This window comes from Pecten maximus, chromosome 17 (assembly GCF_902652985.1).
Source record: "Pecten maximus chromosome 17, xPecMax1.1, whole genome shotgun sequence".
NCBI classification, from domain to species: Eukaryota; Metazoa; Mollusca; class Bivalvia; order Pectinida; family Pectinidae; genus Pecten; species Pecten maximus.
Window position 1 is genome coordinate 16411895 of NC_047031.1, and position 14549 is coordinate 16426443.

Consider the following 14549-nt stretch of genomic DNA (forward strand, 5'->3'; position numbering starts at 1 on the left):
AAGGAAAGATAAAGCAACGGTAGAACATATAAACCGAGATGAAAATCGTGGGTTTTAATTGATTGATTGATTGATCTTACTCAGTTTGTACCACTGGATGGTTGACAGAGCTCAGCTCTGTGCAAAATCCAAAATCCATACTTGGCCAGGTAAGAAGGTGGCCGGAAAGACCAGGGGCATATCATCTATACACACAAGGAACAGTCATGGTCGAAAAACACCACCTTGAGTAACTCCACTTCCAACAACACCGATCAAATTCCTCACGAATAATTCCGTTTATTTGTATACAGGTGTCATTTTTGTCTTGGCCAGGAGGCAAACCACAGAAAGATTACTTTTATAGTGATATTGTTTTATGATGTCAAGTGAAGTTTGTAAGTAGAAATCATTCCTCATAGGGTTTAACGCTCAATCGAAGGTCAAAAGTGAGGCAGTGTCAAGGGAGACATTAGGAAGAAGAAAGTTGTTAAATAAGAAGTGAAAAGATCATATCCAAAATTTAGTTGCCTCCACTATCATGTAATTTGGGCAGCAGGTACAAATTGTTCGCCCTACCTAGTATAGGGCAGCTATCAGGTCAAGGTGTCTCATTTTAGTGCAATGGAACTATCAAATGCCCGTCAATGGCCACTTCACTTGTGGACACTTCGGTTTTACCTTTTGTGTTAATCGGATATAAGACAAAACCAAACTAATTTACCCAAAGACGAAGGTTTCTTTTGAATCAAGATTTGCACATCTGCATGTTCCTCAAGATACTTGATGGATCTTCTAATGTTCATATGTAGGTTCTTCTTTGTCTCTAGTTGTACATGTTCAATTTTGAGACAACAAGAAAACAAAATGGTCAACAGGAAGCCATTTTGTATTGAGACACATGATAAAGCACAGGCATAAATTGTTTTGATTGAAGTTTATTTATGAGTAAAAATTAACAATTCAACAACAAAAGTCTTGTTATGCATGTGATTCCAGTGGAGATGGAAAACTTGGCTACATAAAACAATAACTTCCATGAGCATTTGTATTGTATTTGTGTTGTAATGAGATCTGTGATAAACAGAATCTTACACTCCTGGCTATGTAACATGGAATTTGCCAATCACCTAAAGGCTTGAGGCATATCAAATTATTGAACTTATAAAATTTATTCCACATGACATAGTCACGAGCGTAAGAACAAAAATATTAATAAGTTGTGGGTCAATGATAAAAAATAATCGAAAATTAGTGAAAAAAAAGAAAAGAAGGAGGGTCATCGATGACGATTCTGAAAAGGCAATTAATTGTAAATTTCTGGAAGTGTTTGTAAAGCTTTGCCTTTTGTGTATTTTTTGTAATACTACCAAACCAAGAACCAGCTGTTCTTATATTTTACCGATAAATCCATTGGTCGTTTGCAAGTGATTAAGGAGATTTAAATATACTAACAACTGTTTGATGTTTTGTTTGTGTTCAGTATCAACACTTTGATAAGAATTAATGGCTGTGTAATCAATGTACTTGATCACATGAGATGTACATATATTTTCTACAAAAGGAAAATTTTTTGTGAAATTGAGAAAATTGGTCATAATCTATATTTATTGATTTCGAGATTTTGTTTTATCGATTCTGAAAGTGAGGCCGATTCCCATCACTAATATAAGTCACTGTGATTGCAACCATATCCACCGTTCAATAATCCCAGTTATTTAGTACAGTTTGGTATCTCCTCTGGTCTGTATATTTGACATCACTGTTATATTACAATGTAAGTACGCATCATTTCACAGATATCAAAGCCAAGTTCCTAGGGGAGATAACCTCGTCAAATATTGGTATAATTTCTGTAGTGATGCCGTGTTCCTTTAAATACTGGGCTCGGTCTGTAGTGATAAGTCCCTCCAAAACTGGCTGTAGCAGATACTGGAGTGCCTAGAAGAGTTGTATAAAAAGATGTAAATAAATAGCACCTTTGTAAATTGTATATAAGGAATAGATACAGTTTATGCTAAAAATGCATACAGAAGTGTGGGGTACATACATACATTTTTTTGTATGTTTCTCCTTTCTAGGACTTGTCAGTGATGGAAAGGGACAAAAGGTTTAGATCTGACACATAAAATACAAAATTACGACGAAGAGTATATTGTTCTAGACTGATTGTTGTACATTACATGTTAATTATGTAAATCCTAATTAAATGTGATAGTGACAGATGTAGAAATTGCATACACATATACGAAGAGGTCAAAGTTAAAAGGTTATGTAATTTTCTACATATCAGTAAACACTCCAGACACAGATACATGGACCACCAGTACTTACTGTCAGAGGTTCTATAAACCTCATCTTGTCCTTGTTTTCCTCATATAATCTGAACAGTTCTGCTCTGTCTATACCTGGAACAAAGAACTCTAACCTGAGATATTCACAATTTGACAGTGGAACCCCATATATCCAAATCGATTGGAGGTCACTGTACTATGTTTGTTGTGATATGTGATATTTTATGATGTTACTTGTATCCAGTGAAGTAACAAAAAAATGTTAAATTTTGAAGGAGATGTGCATTGACTCACTGATTTGATCAATTTTATGAAACAAATCTTGGCTAACCCTAACCCTAACCCAAGATGAAATGAAAACAGAGATAGGATTTTTTTCCCATATAACTTAGAAAACCTACGTTTTGACATCTTTTAAAGTCAAAATTTTAAGAACTTAATCAGACAGTCAGTCATTTTGTTCCACCATTCACAATTCATAATGGGTGATTGATTCAATTGAATTAATCTATATACATACCAGTCCCCTCTTCTGCTTCAAGGCGACAACTGGCTGCCTCAACGTAGGCTGTGAATGAAGAAAAGTCAGACTTTCTGGCTATCCTCCTAGCTGCCTTCTCACAATTTTTAGATTCTGAAACAAAACAAACAGTTGACATCTTCCCTTCAAAATTGTACCAATTTGCTAATCTGCATGCTTAATCATCATAAATTCAAAGATACTGAGTTAAAAGTTCCAGATACTTATTTCAAGGTAAATATAGTTCTGATTACATCAAAGTCAAGGTCATGTCAAGGTCATGTCATGTCAAGGTCATGTCAAGGCCATGTAAAGGTCCTAATTTAATTCATAGAACTTCTCATTTTAGTCTGTGACACAGAATTTAACATTAATTACATATTGTATTATCATCTTATGATTATGATGTTTCCAGCTTTAATGGGATTTCAGTACAGATTCCTAATCTCTGTACCTCTAGAAGACTTACTGGTATGTTTATAGAGCTTGAACATCACTCTGAATCTTTAGAAGACTTACTGGTATGTTTATAGAGCTCGAGAATCCCTCTGTACCTCTAGAAGACTTACTGGTGTATTTATAGAGCCGGAGAATTCCTCTGTACCTCTAGAAGACTTACTGGTATATTTATAGAGCCGGAGAATTCCTCTGTACCTCTAGAAGACTTACTGGTGGATTTATAGAGCCGGAGAATCCCTCTGTACCTCTAGAAGACTTGGTGTATTTATAGAGCTAGACAATCCCTTTGTACCACATCACTCTGAACCTTTAGAAAACTTACTGGTATGTTTATAGAGCTGGAGAATCCCTCTGTACCTCTAGAAGACTTACTGGTATGTTTATAGAGCTCCAGAATGCCTCTGTACCCTACGTTCTTTGTGTGGTAATCATGGTCTTCAGCAGTCTGCTTACCCCACCGAGCCCTAGAAATAGATAATGCATCCTCAGTGTTGTGAAAATAAAACAGTTTGAAAATTACTGTATTTCTAGATTTGCAATATCTAGCAATATTAAGATTTGAAGCATTTTTAATAATATTGATGTACTAGTTACTTCCCTTTATTCTACTCTATTGGATGGTATAACATTATCCTTTACAGCTGACAGGTTTGGATATAAAAACACATGCGATTGGATGAAAGGAAAAAAATTTTTTTTTCATGAAATTACATGTACTATACATTTAGGAACTTAACTATATAGACTGGCTAAAATAAACCTGAATATTTCAACATCATGTTTTATATGACATCTGGGTATTTCAACATATTATCAATTTGTCTCATAGAGTACTCTGACATCATGTCTAATCTGACACCTGAATATATCAACATTTTGTCAAATCTATCCCATGCAGTATTCATACATCCTGTCTAATTTATTAATCTGACACCTGAGTATTCTGATATCCTGTCTAACCTGACCAGCGAACTTTCAAGCATCTTGTATAATCTGAACCCTGAGTATTCCAACATCCTATCTAATTTGAACTCTGAATATTTTAACATCCTGTCAAATCTTACCCATGCAGTATTTGTACATCCCGCTTAATCAATTGATCTGATCCCCAATTATTCCTACATCCTGCGTAATCTGACCCAAAAATTCTGACATCCTATTCCTCATAATTAAATCTGAATGTTATATAATCTACATATTGCCTTCCTTCTACTTTTAGATAAATTCATCTGAATTTTTTTTTATCAATTTCAATGAAATGAAAGTGATTGGAGTTTCAATATCTTGAGAGAAAATTGCATACCTGGTCTCCTGTGCAGCTAGTCGTAAAGCAAAGGTGCCAATACTCCACTTGGGGTTATCTCCCCTTAGTTTGTTGTAGATTTTACACGTTGTTGCACTCAATGGAAAGTTGTATGGTGTCTCATTCCCTGCTGTAACAGTATAAAACAAGTAAGTTTTTAAGAACGTGTAAGTTTTTGAATCCTTAATATAAGTAGTGGGAAAAGCAATATCATTTTTGCTCAGATAGATGGTTATTGAGAATTCAAAGCATGGCAAAGATTTGATGTTGATGAAAGAACAAGAGGCCAAGAGGGTCTATGTTTTAACATTTCATGGGTATTATTTTCTTTAAATATTAAATGACTGTGAATATAGTGAAACTAAATCACTATGTGTATCAAATAAATATTATGTACCAACTCAAGAGCAGATTTAGCCTTTATAAATGTAGCTGGTGTAGTTTATTCCCCAACATTTGTTTTTGTTTTTGTGAATGAATGGAAGAAATGGATCAAACTAGTTGATTATTGCCTAAATCTTGATATTAATTTCCTAATAACACATTCTTCATCCTCTTTTAATTGTTGAGTTATTCAGTAACTATCCTATGACGTGACTTCAATTAATATCTAAAGCTCTATTTTGACTTCCTTTCATGACACGCTTGTTCTGATATCTGTCCTTATCTTTTCTTTCCGTCTATCTCGTTTCTGTCCTAATAACAGGTTCTCTTTCTTTATTTCACCTCTCTTTCTCTCTTATAGCATGCAGTATGATATTACATGAAATGATAACTCTACCTATGCAGTCAATAGTGATATCAATCATTTTGAATAAGTTGTAAGGTATGAGATGTTCATAATCGTAACCGGCGGATTTCAAGATCTTGATAATCTTGGTAAAACGTCATTAACATGGTCCTCAAATATATCCATGCAGTATTGACAACTAGAACTGTCGCCAGGATGGCTGACTAATACCCCCGCAATCTGCATGAGTCAATGGTGAATTGGAACTGTTAATTAGAGGCTAACTAAGATAACCCAGTAAAATAGTGACCAGTTGCAATAGCAACCATAATTTTGAAGAAAAAAAAGTGGCATGCACATCTACACATGGTCCTCTATATTTGTGTGAAGTTTCATTGAAATCGGCCCTTCGGTTTAGGAGGAGTTCTTCGGACAAACTTAAAGTTATGGTTCTTATCAGAAAACCTGTTTATAGTGACCATTTGCCATAGCAACCATAATTTTGAAAAACAAGAAAGTGGCATGCACATCTACATATGGTCCTCTATATTTGTGTGAAGTTTCATTGGAATCGGCCCTTCGGTTTAGGAGGAGTTGTCCGGACAAACTTAAAGTTATGGTTCTTATCATAAAACCTGTTTATAGTGACCAGTTGCCATAGCAACCATAATTTTGAAAAAAAAAGTGGCATGCACATATACACATGATCATTAATATTTGTGTGAATTAAGTTTCATTGAAATTGGCCATTTAGTTTAGGAGGAGTTGTCCAGACAAACTTAAAGTTATGGTTCTTATCAGAAAACCTGTTTATAGTGACCATTTGCCATAGCAACCATAATTTTGAAAAAAAAAGAAAGTGGCATGCACATCTACACATGGTCCTCTATATTTGTGTGAAGTTTCATTGAAATTGGCCCTTCGGTTTAGGAGGAGTTGTCCGGACAAACTTAAAGTTATGGTTCTTATCAGAAAACCTGTTTATAGTGACCATTTGCCATAGCAACCATAATTTTGAAAAAAAAGAAAGTGGCATGCACATCTACATATGGTCCTCTATATTTGTGTGAAGTTTCATTGAAATCGGCCCTTCGGTTTAGGAGGAGTTGTCAGGAAAAACTTAAAGTTATGGTTCTTATCATAAAACCTGTTTATAGTGACCTGTTGCCATAGCAACCATAATTTTGAGAAAAATAAAGTGGCATGCACATCTACACATGATCATTAATATTTGTGTGAAGTTTCATCGGAATTGGCCCATCGGTTTAGGAGGAGTTTCCGGACAAAATGCGTCTACAGACAGACAGACGGACGGACGGACAGACAGACAACCTGATTCCAGTATACCACCCTAACTTCGTTGCGGGGGTATAATGAAATGAAAGTGAATGGAGTTTCAATATCTTGAGAGCAAATTGCATACCTGGTCTCCTGTGCAGCTAGTCGTAAAGCAAAGGTGCCAATATTCCACATGGGATTATCTCCCCTTAGTTTTTTGTAGATTTTACACGTTGTTGCACTCAATGGAAAGTTGTATGGTGTCTCATTCCCAGCTGTAAAAGTATACATCTGTAATTCATTGTATTCTCAAATTTGGCCAAGAAAGAGAACAGATTTGAGTACAGTCTATCAGACAGCCTGTACTACAAGGGGCCTTTTTCATTTATGCAGACAAACCGGTTTGTCAGATTTTAAATGTAATATTTCAAACATATATCTTGACGGACCTGCAAATGTTAATACAAGCTTTGGGAGTCTTTGTCAAGGCATGTCTGAAAACAATATAAAATCGCTAGGTCCATCTTTAATACATAAAAGAAACAACACCGGTCCAACAGCTGGACCAATCGTTTGGACCCCAAAAACGAAAACAGTCTAGGTATCTTACTACATGTATAATATACAGACAGAGTAAGTTTTTTAGTCCTTAATATAAGCAGTGACTCATAAACAGACATTTGGGAAAAGCAATATCATTTTTGCTCAGATAGATGGTGATTGGGAATTCAAAGCATGGTGAAGATTTGATGTTGATGTTTGATGTTTAGTATGGCAGTGGTAACAGAAGAACAAGAGGCCAATAGGGTCTATGTTTTAACATTTCATGGGTATTATTTTCTTTTTGTTTTTGTGAATGAATGGAAGAAATGGATCAAACTAGTCGATTATTGCCTAAAACCTGACATGATTTACCTGATAACACATAATTCTTCCTCTTTTAATGTTTTAGTAATTTAGTAACTGTACTATGACGTAACTTCAATTAGTATCTAAAGCTCTATTTTGACTTCCCCTCATGACACGCTTGTTCTGATATCTGTCCTTATCTTTTCTTTCCGTCTATCTCATTTCTGTCCTAATAACAGGTTCTCTTTCTTTATTTCACCCCTCTTTCTCCCTTATAGCATGTACATGTCAGGGCTTTTTCTGAGGGCTTTTTGGAGCTGTTAATGAGCCCAATTCCCAATTGAAATTATTTCATATTTAAGCCAAATTCCCCAAATTTGCCTTTTACTCCTGAAAAAATCTTTCCCAATTCATCAATTTTCTTCCCAAAATGAGACAAAAAGGCCCCTTCCCAAACCAGTGAGAAAAACCCCTGCATGTACATGCAGTATGATATTAAATGAAATGATAACTCTTTATGAAGTCAATAGTGATATTAATCATCTTTGTATAAGTTGTAAGTTATGGGATATTCCAAATAAATCATTATTTAGTCTGACTGAACTACATGTATTATCTTGACGGACATTTGCAGGTCCGTCAAGATATTTTCACTGTATTGAAAAAACTCACTTTTGAAAATTTTAGAAACACATATATATTAAAAAAGATTTTGTCACTGACCTTTGACCTCCATTCTGTGATAACAGCAACTGACACAACATAGCCCCCTAACAAAGTCCAGACTCTGGAAATATTCCATCATAGTTGGAGTGAGGTCACCGCAGCAATGCAGACCAATCATCAGAGCCCGTGGTAATGTCAAGGTCACTGGTCTCTCAAGTTGTGGCTTTGAATCTGGTACCATGACATCACTGCTGAAATCTGGGGGATGTTTCAAAACATCAGTTTGTCCTTCCACACACCTACTTTTTTGACAAGAATTGCACACACCCAGAAACTGTTGGGGTTGTTTTAAGGACAATTTGTCAAGTTAAGGTCACATGCTTTGCATTTATCACAATACACAGCCTTTCTTACAATTTCATTATTTTCCTGCTGATCAACAGATTTACATTCCTGACAAGCCTTTCTATTGCCTGTACATGTAGATATATAATTCATAGAATCTTCATCACATCTATGGCCGTCATCTGTCTCTGAAAGGGGTGGTCTCAAAACCAAATCATCACAATCTGAATCACTCTGTCCTTCTGTTTTAGAGTTACATGGTTGATTGGATTCTCCATTTTTCTTGTGAAAGTTCATTTCAGTTTCTGTCTTATTACTCTGATTCTGTGATTGACAAGTACTGTTAACCAATTCTGAAAACTTGTCCATATTTTCCTGACCTTTCTTCAACTCAAAAGGTGACATTCTGTATTCCATTCTTGTGATCTATTAAAAAAAATCTCTAATTTAATTACACATCAAATTATAACATACCTCAAAATCATTAATTTTCATGGGAATTTCACGGATAATTATCGCAAAAATTCTTTTATTTTTTAAAATCATAAAAAATAACGCGATAAAAATAGCTGAAATATATATAAGAAAAATTTACAGTAATTTAGATTTAGTGATTCACCATTAGTTCATTCTAGAACTGGTGTATGATAAATTTCTGACCTGTTGTATGTCGGGCCCTTCTCTCTGCCCCAGAGGTGTGACCCTGCTTACTCTCTAGTCCTATAATGTGGTAGCCAAAATGTTTCTGAAGTAGCTGTCCCAGATAACCCTTTAGTAAACACAAATAAACTCATTAGAAAATAGAACCATACACAATTTTGCTCTAATTCTCAGCCAAAGACTTTGTGGCTTGGTTAGTTCTAATACTCTGCACTTTAAGAAGTGCATTCACCTGTAACCATGCAAGACATCCAGGATTTTGTTCCTCTTAAAACAGACCCTCATTTCAGCATAACATTTTCCAAGCATTATTAGATGTGAGGAAAAAACCTCGTAAGAAACTTTCCTTAAAATGATTCATTGATTATTTACTATAGAACAAACAAACTTGGTCCAGGTGTAACAGCACTAGATTGGACTAATCACCAGTAGTCAGGAAGCTTAGGCCAATCAGTATGTGTCCATTTAGATATCCTAGGAGCCAGGTTAAAGTTCAAGTCTTGTCATTACATTATCCCCTCTCCTGTGTCATATATATGTAAGTTTGTCCCTAGTTTTCTGGTCCATATTAGCATTTTGTGTACTTCGACTCAGGCCAACAAAGAATTTATACAAGCTGCTCAAAATCACCAGGGTTTGTATTAAAGCAGTTCTGAAAGAAATCAAGTTTATCATTTTGTAATTCCTTTCACATAGCATACCTAAAGACTGTATTTAATCTTAAAATGACCTGATTTATACCAAGTGCTTGATCATTTTGTGAATATGATCAGAATTCCTCAAGGAACAAAATTGCTAGTAGTGCTGACAATCTTTGGCATTATGTACATACAAAAATTGTACAATATTATATATGTAGGTATATATGTATGCACATACAAGATGTACGAAGACGAAACCCATAGTCCGCTCCAGTTTCACCGGTAGAGGACTACTACTAAGCTAGATCAGAGACATATATACAGATTATCATGCACATTGTTGTCATTTATCCGTATTCTCGAAAACCCCATAGGGACTTTTCGAAAATTGGAGATTCCCGCCGATCTTTCCTGCGTTGTGCTTGACTTTCATACTCAAAATACAAACACTTGGACAGCAAATTGTGATATATTTCATATTGATGACACTTCTGCACTTTGATATTAATAAAATTAAAGCACATAATTGGATCTTGGTGATGATTTCAAATAGAAATTATCGAATTATGTGTCTGGTTTTCAAGTTTTCTCCAATATGGCGTCTAGTGAAGACTGAACCGAGCGACCGCAAAGGATTGTGGGAAGGTCATGGGCCACTATGTAAACACAAGGGCAAATAGAGAGCTGCCAATCTCTCTGTATATATGTCTCTGGCTAGATATAACACAAACACTATTTACCAGTCCGGATCCAATATCTAGAATAACTTCACAGTCAGCTCTCTGTGCTACGTCATGCACGACCGATGACATCAAGGATACCTCATGTTGCTTCTTTGGTGTCATGCCTCGTCGCATTTCTGGGTCAATGCCCAGAGGTATTGTCCCTTTCCTTGGTGACCTTGGCAGGGACAAGGTCAATGCTGTTCTGATGAATTCTTTCAGAGAGGCTGGCCATTCATCCTGGGAGAAAATGTATCAATCAGAAAACATATTTCAAATGTAAATGGAATACAAAATTAAGCTCTTGATACAGCTTGTACACTGTTACAAGATACATAGATATTTTGGAAGAGTTACTCTGTCAACAAACTGATGCAAGTGGAGATCATATACGTGTATTAACATTTATGTATTTTAGCAAGCATAAAATTCTTACATTGTCATAAAGATTTTTGGTTCATGCTAAGTCAACAGGAAGAGGCTAAAATTTGACCAAGATGATATTAAAGTAATGATTAAATAAATAACTGTTATAATATAAATATATATACAAGGCATATATATATTGCTATTTTAAGACATATATGTCTCAAACTTTAATTGGTGGATGCGAAAAAAAAAAATATTGCAAAATTAATTTTTGACTGTGTCACGTTTCAACATACATGTATAGACACCAATAAAACCTTATTATAAACCATAGTCACTGAGTCAGACCAAGATAAAGTCTCATTGAATACAATTTTATTACCCTCATGTCTCCATAAGGTAATCTGTTGAGATCTTCTATTGACAGTGACAGTAGAACTTCACACCACTGAAATGGAAAATGGTATGAACTTTTGTATATTGTCAATTAAAATGTTAAACTTAAATTAATTTGTGATACACTACTACTGTAAAGATGAGGATACACTAGCATGCATAAGTCACAAAACGTTGCTAGCTCATGCTTGGAATCTCCCTAGTCCTAGTGGTAGGCTGTCTGCTCGGAGAACGAGAGGTCCCTAGTTTGAGGCCAAGAATGGGTGGGGTATTTTTCACTACTTCTTTATATTACAAAGCTTGTGTCTTTAATTACCAAGCCAAGTATAAGTTATAAGAGATTGAGAAGCATCCTTGGAGCTTTGAAAGAACCTTGTTTGTGGTTGTCTTCTGGGTCGATGACTTTGTGAAGGAAGGAGTAGGAGTGTTACATGTACACATGTACCGTACTGGATTAGGCTAGCAGAAATTTCCCTTTAACTTTGATTTAGTGGAAAGATGTCTGCTTATAAATAAATGGTGACAGGTCACCAGTTGGAGGCCCAGTACAGGTATTTATTCATTAATTCTTCTTACTACACTGTATACTATGACACAAATAATTTTAAACTAACCTTTACATACCTACAATTGTATAAGCTTACACTAGGTGGTTAGGTTAGGTATAGGCAAATTCAAATTGCACAAATCATAGACTAAAACCAGAGACTTGTATATCAGGGAGACTGGTAACAGTCTATATATCTTACCAAATATCACCCATGCCCGGAAGTATCGGAGTGCCTCGTTCTGAAACCCAGGTGACACTGAATTCGCCGCCATATTGGCTGCATCGCCTCGTAGCGTTTCGAAACACACTGGGATTTAAAGCCTATTTTGTGGCGAAATAGACCGACATTAAACGTCACACGTTTGATTTCTGGTTTGGTATAATTTAACAAATTGGTGTAAAGTTTGCGTTATTTCATTGATGTTATGAGAGGTAAATTTGTCTTCAAATTAAGGTCGATATACAAAGATATAAAAACTTGTATTGTGCAGTGGGTCAAATTACCAAAACAGTCCAGGATATTCCTATTTTTCTAGTGAAGTGAAATTCAATTTGTTGAATGCTATATTTTATTTGACATTTCGTACATTGTTGTTCTTAATTTCAAATAGGTCAGACGCTTAGAAAATAATTATTTTATATCAGAATTCGGGCACTTTCACGTGACGAGGAAGACGCAAATTAGCATGTTATTCAAGCTTTGGGTCAAAATTTCCCAAACGGTCCAGGATATTCCTTTTTTCTGGTGAAGTGAAATTTAATCTGTTGGATGCTATATTTTATTTGACATTTCATACATTATTGTTCTTAATTTCAGATCGGTCAGACATTTAGAAAATACTTTATTTTATAACAGAAATTGGGCACTTTCACGTGATGAGGCAGACACAAATTAACACGCTACTAAGTGATGGATCAAAATGACCAAAACGGTCCTAAATACTGTTTTTTCTAGGGAAGTGAATTTGAAGTTGTATCTGTTAAATGATATTTTCCTTGAGATTTCATACAAGGATGTTCTTAATTTCAAACTTATTATTACAAATACACCATTTTATATATTTCTAACACAATACTTATTAATTTACCATAAAATTGATTCATTCCGATTGATTGTGAATGTGAAAAATGTGTCTGCTTGTTGCGTCCTGTGCCACCCGGTATGTACGTTAATTGACCACCTCCAGCGAGATGTCACCATATTAACACCCCAAACCCCAACCCCCTCCAGGCATGGACGGTTTTACCTACAGCTTATACATGTATCCTCAATGCCGGTACAGGTAGGACTGTGATCTAAAGTTCTCTGGCTGCAGTTCAAAGGAACCTTGCAACTTACCTGTGATAAAATTCACAACTAATTACCCTGCTGTGATCAGGTGACATGTTGACAAACGGTGATGAGTACACAAGCAAATTCACACATGTTCCTAATAATTTGATAGTTGTATAATTGTCTGTATAACCAATTTCAGGAGGTATCAAACGCTTTTTTTATCAGCGGTATTATCAAGCAGGGACATACATATCTTATATGTCCCTTTTTCAAGTAATCATTAACGAACATAAAATGTCAAACTTTTCAGGAAAATCAAAACCAGGAATAATATGCATAGAAAAAAAAATATTAAGAGAAAGATCCTACGGTCGGTTAATTTATGTACATGTCTGTGATAAGACACTAAAACATCCTCTAAACTTTGTCATAGTAAAAATATTATCTTTCCGGAAACTGTTTTAACGTCTCAAACTATGACCGTCAAAAATTTGATTTTTTTGTTTTGCTACACCCGGCGATTCTAGGTAAAATTTATCTGAACAAAACAGTAGTAATTGATATTACATTTATTTACGGTCCGTCACTGTGTCACTGGACGATCTGAGCCTTGATCTAACACTAGGTTCAGTGTTAGGCGCACAGCCAAATATCGCGACATAAAGCTTCCACTCCAGATAACAAAAGCGACATGCTTGATGTTGCGAGATTTACCTATCCTTCGAATCTCTGGTATATACGTCTCTGCTAAAACCCTATTTGGGTAATAGGCAGTGACTTCATCTGTTACATGCGCAGAAGCTTGTTTCTTTTGACCAGTAAACTATATTCATTATATGCTCCCCCAATATTGGATTAGCTCAACGAACTCATGTGTCTCACAATAGTCCCTATAATATAGCACAACACTCACCTCTCTTGGGATATTTTCCCATACTCTATCCAAAAAGAATTTTATCAGCTGGAAATTATAAATCCAGTCATACTTCTCAAGAAATTTCAAGACCAGCTCGTTGTTGTAATTTTCCATGACTGTATTTAGCAGATCGACTTGCTTCATATGATGGGGTCTGGTCGTGTGAACCTAATGACAGTTATTCGACAACATTGACATTGAACGGTCGTGTAAATCGACACAAACTGGTTGTCATGGCTAGTCATGGCATATTACACACTCATCTTACGTACAGTACAGGTACAACGACATGCAGTACAGTGAGAAGAGCAGAAGAAAACTTACAAGCGTCTAACTGATGATGACAGCAAAGACTAATTCAAGTATACCAAACCGGATTTAAATTCCGGATAATGCGGTCATCAAAATATGTTCATATCATATCTGTTATCATACAGATTTCATGCACACAGGCATTTTTTACACCTTTGTATAACATGGTGAATCAATGAATGAACAAGAGAACGAATGGATTTAAGAATGAAAGAATGAGATAATGAAATGTACAGTGATTCAAATATAGGCCTACAGTATGATCATGAATGCGGAATGAATGA

General features: G+C 35.4%; 1 protein-coding gene across 1 annotated transcript; it reads right to left on the bottom strand.

Annotated features, from left to right (window-relative positions):
* Positions 1–897: 897 nt before the first annotated feature.
* Positions 898–14272, bottom strand: LOC117315166 (protein RRNAD1-like). The gene is made up of 11 exons (XM_033869311.1): positions 13951–14272; positions 11198–11263; positions 10465–10686; positions 9084–9192; positions 8136–8447; positions 4556–4685; positions 3522–3716; positions 3313–3341; positions 2794–2907; positions 2314–2387; positions 898–1920 (listed from the first exon to the last, which is right to left on the bottom strand). The coding sequence occupies exons 1-11, from the start codon at positions 14095–14097 to the stop codon at positions 1768–1770; spliced, it is 1551 nt and encodes a 516-aa protein (XP_033725202.1). The 5' UTR covers positions 14098–14272; the 3' UTR covers positions 898–1767.
* Between the last annotated feature and the right edge of the window lie 277 nt (positions 14273–14549).

Excerpts from the sequence above, each read along its gene's own strand:
- LOC117315166 (XM_033869311.1), bottom strand. The coding sequence starts at position 14,097 with ATGAAGCAAGTCGATCTGCTAAATACAGTCATGGAAAATTACAACAAC. Across the intron at positions 8,448-9,083 it reads AAGGGCCCGACATACAACAG|AACTTGACAAATTGTCCTTA; the intron begins GTCAGAAATTTA and ends GCATGTGACCTT. Across the intron at positions 1,921-2,313 it reads GGTTTATAGAACCTCTGACA|GCACTCCAGTATCTGCTACA; the intron begins GTAAGTACTGGT and ends CAACTCTTCTAG.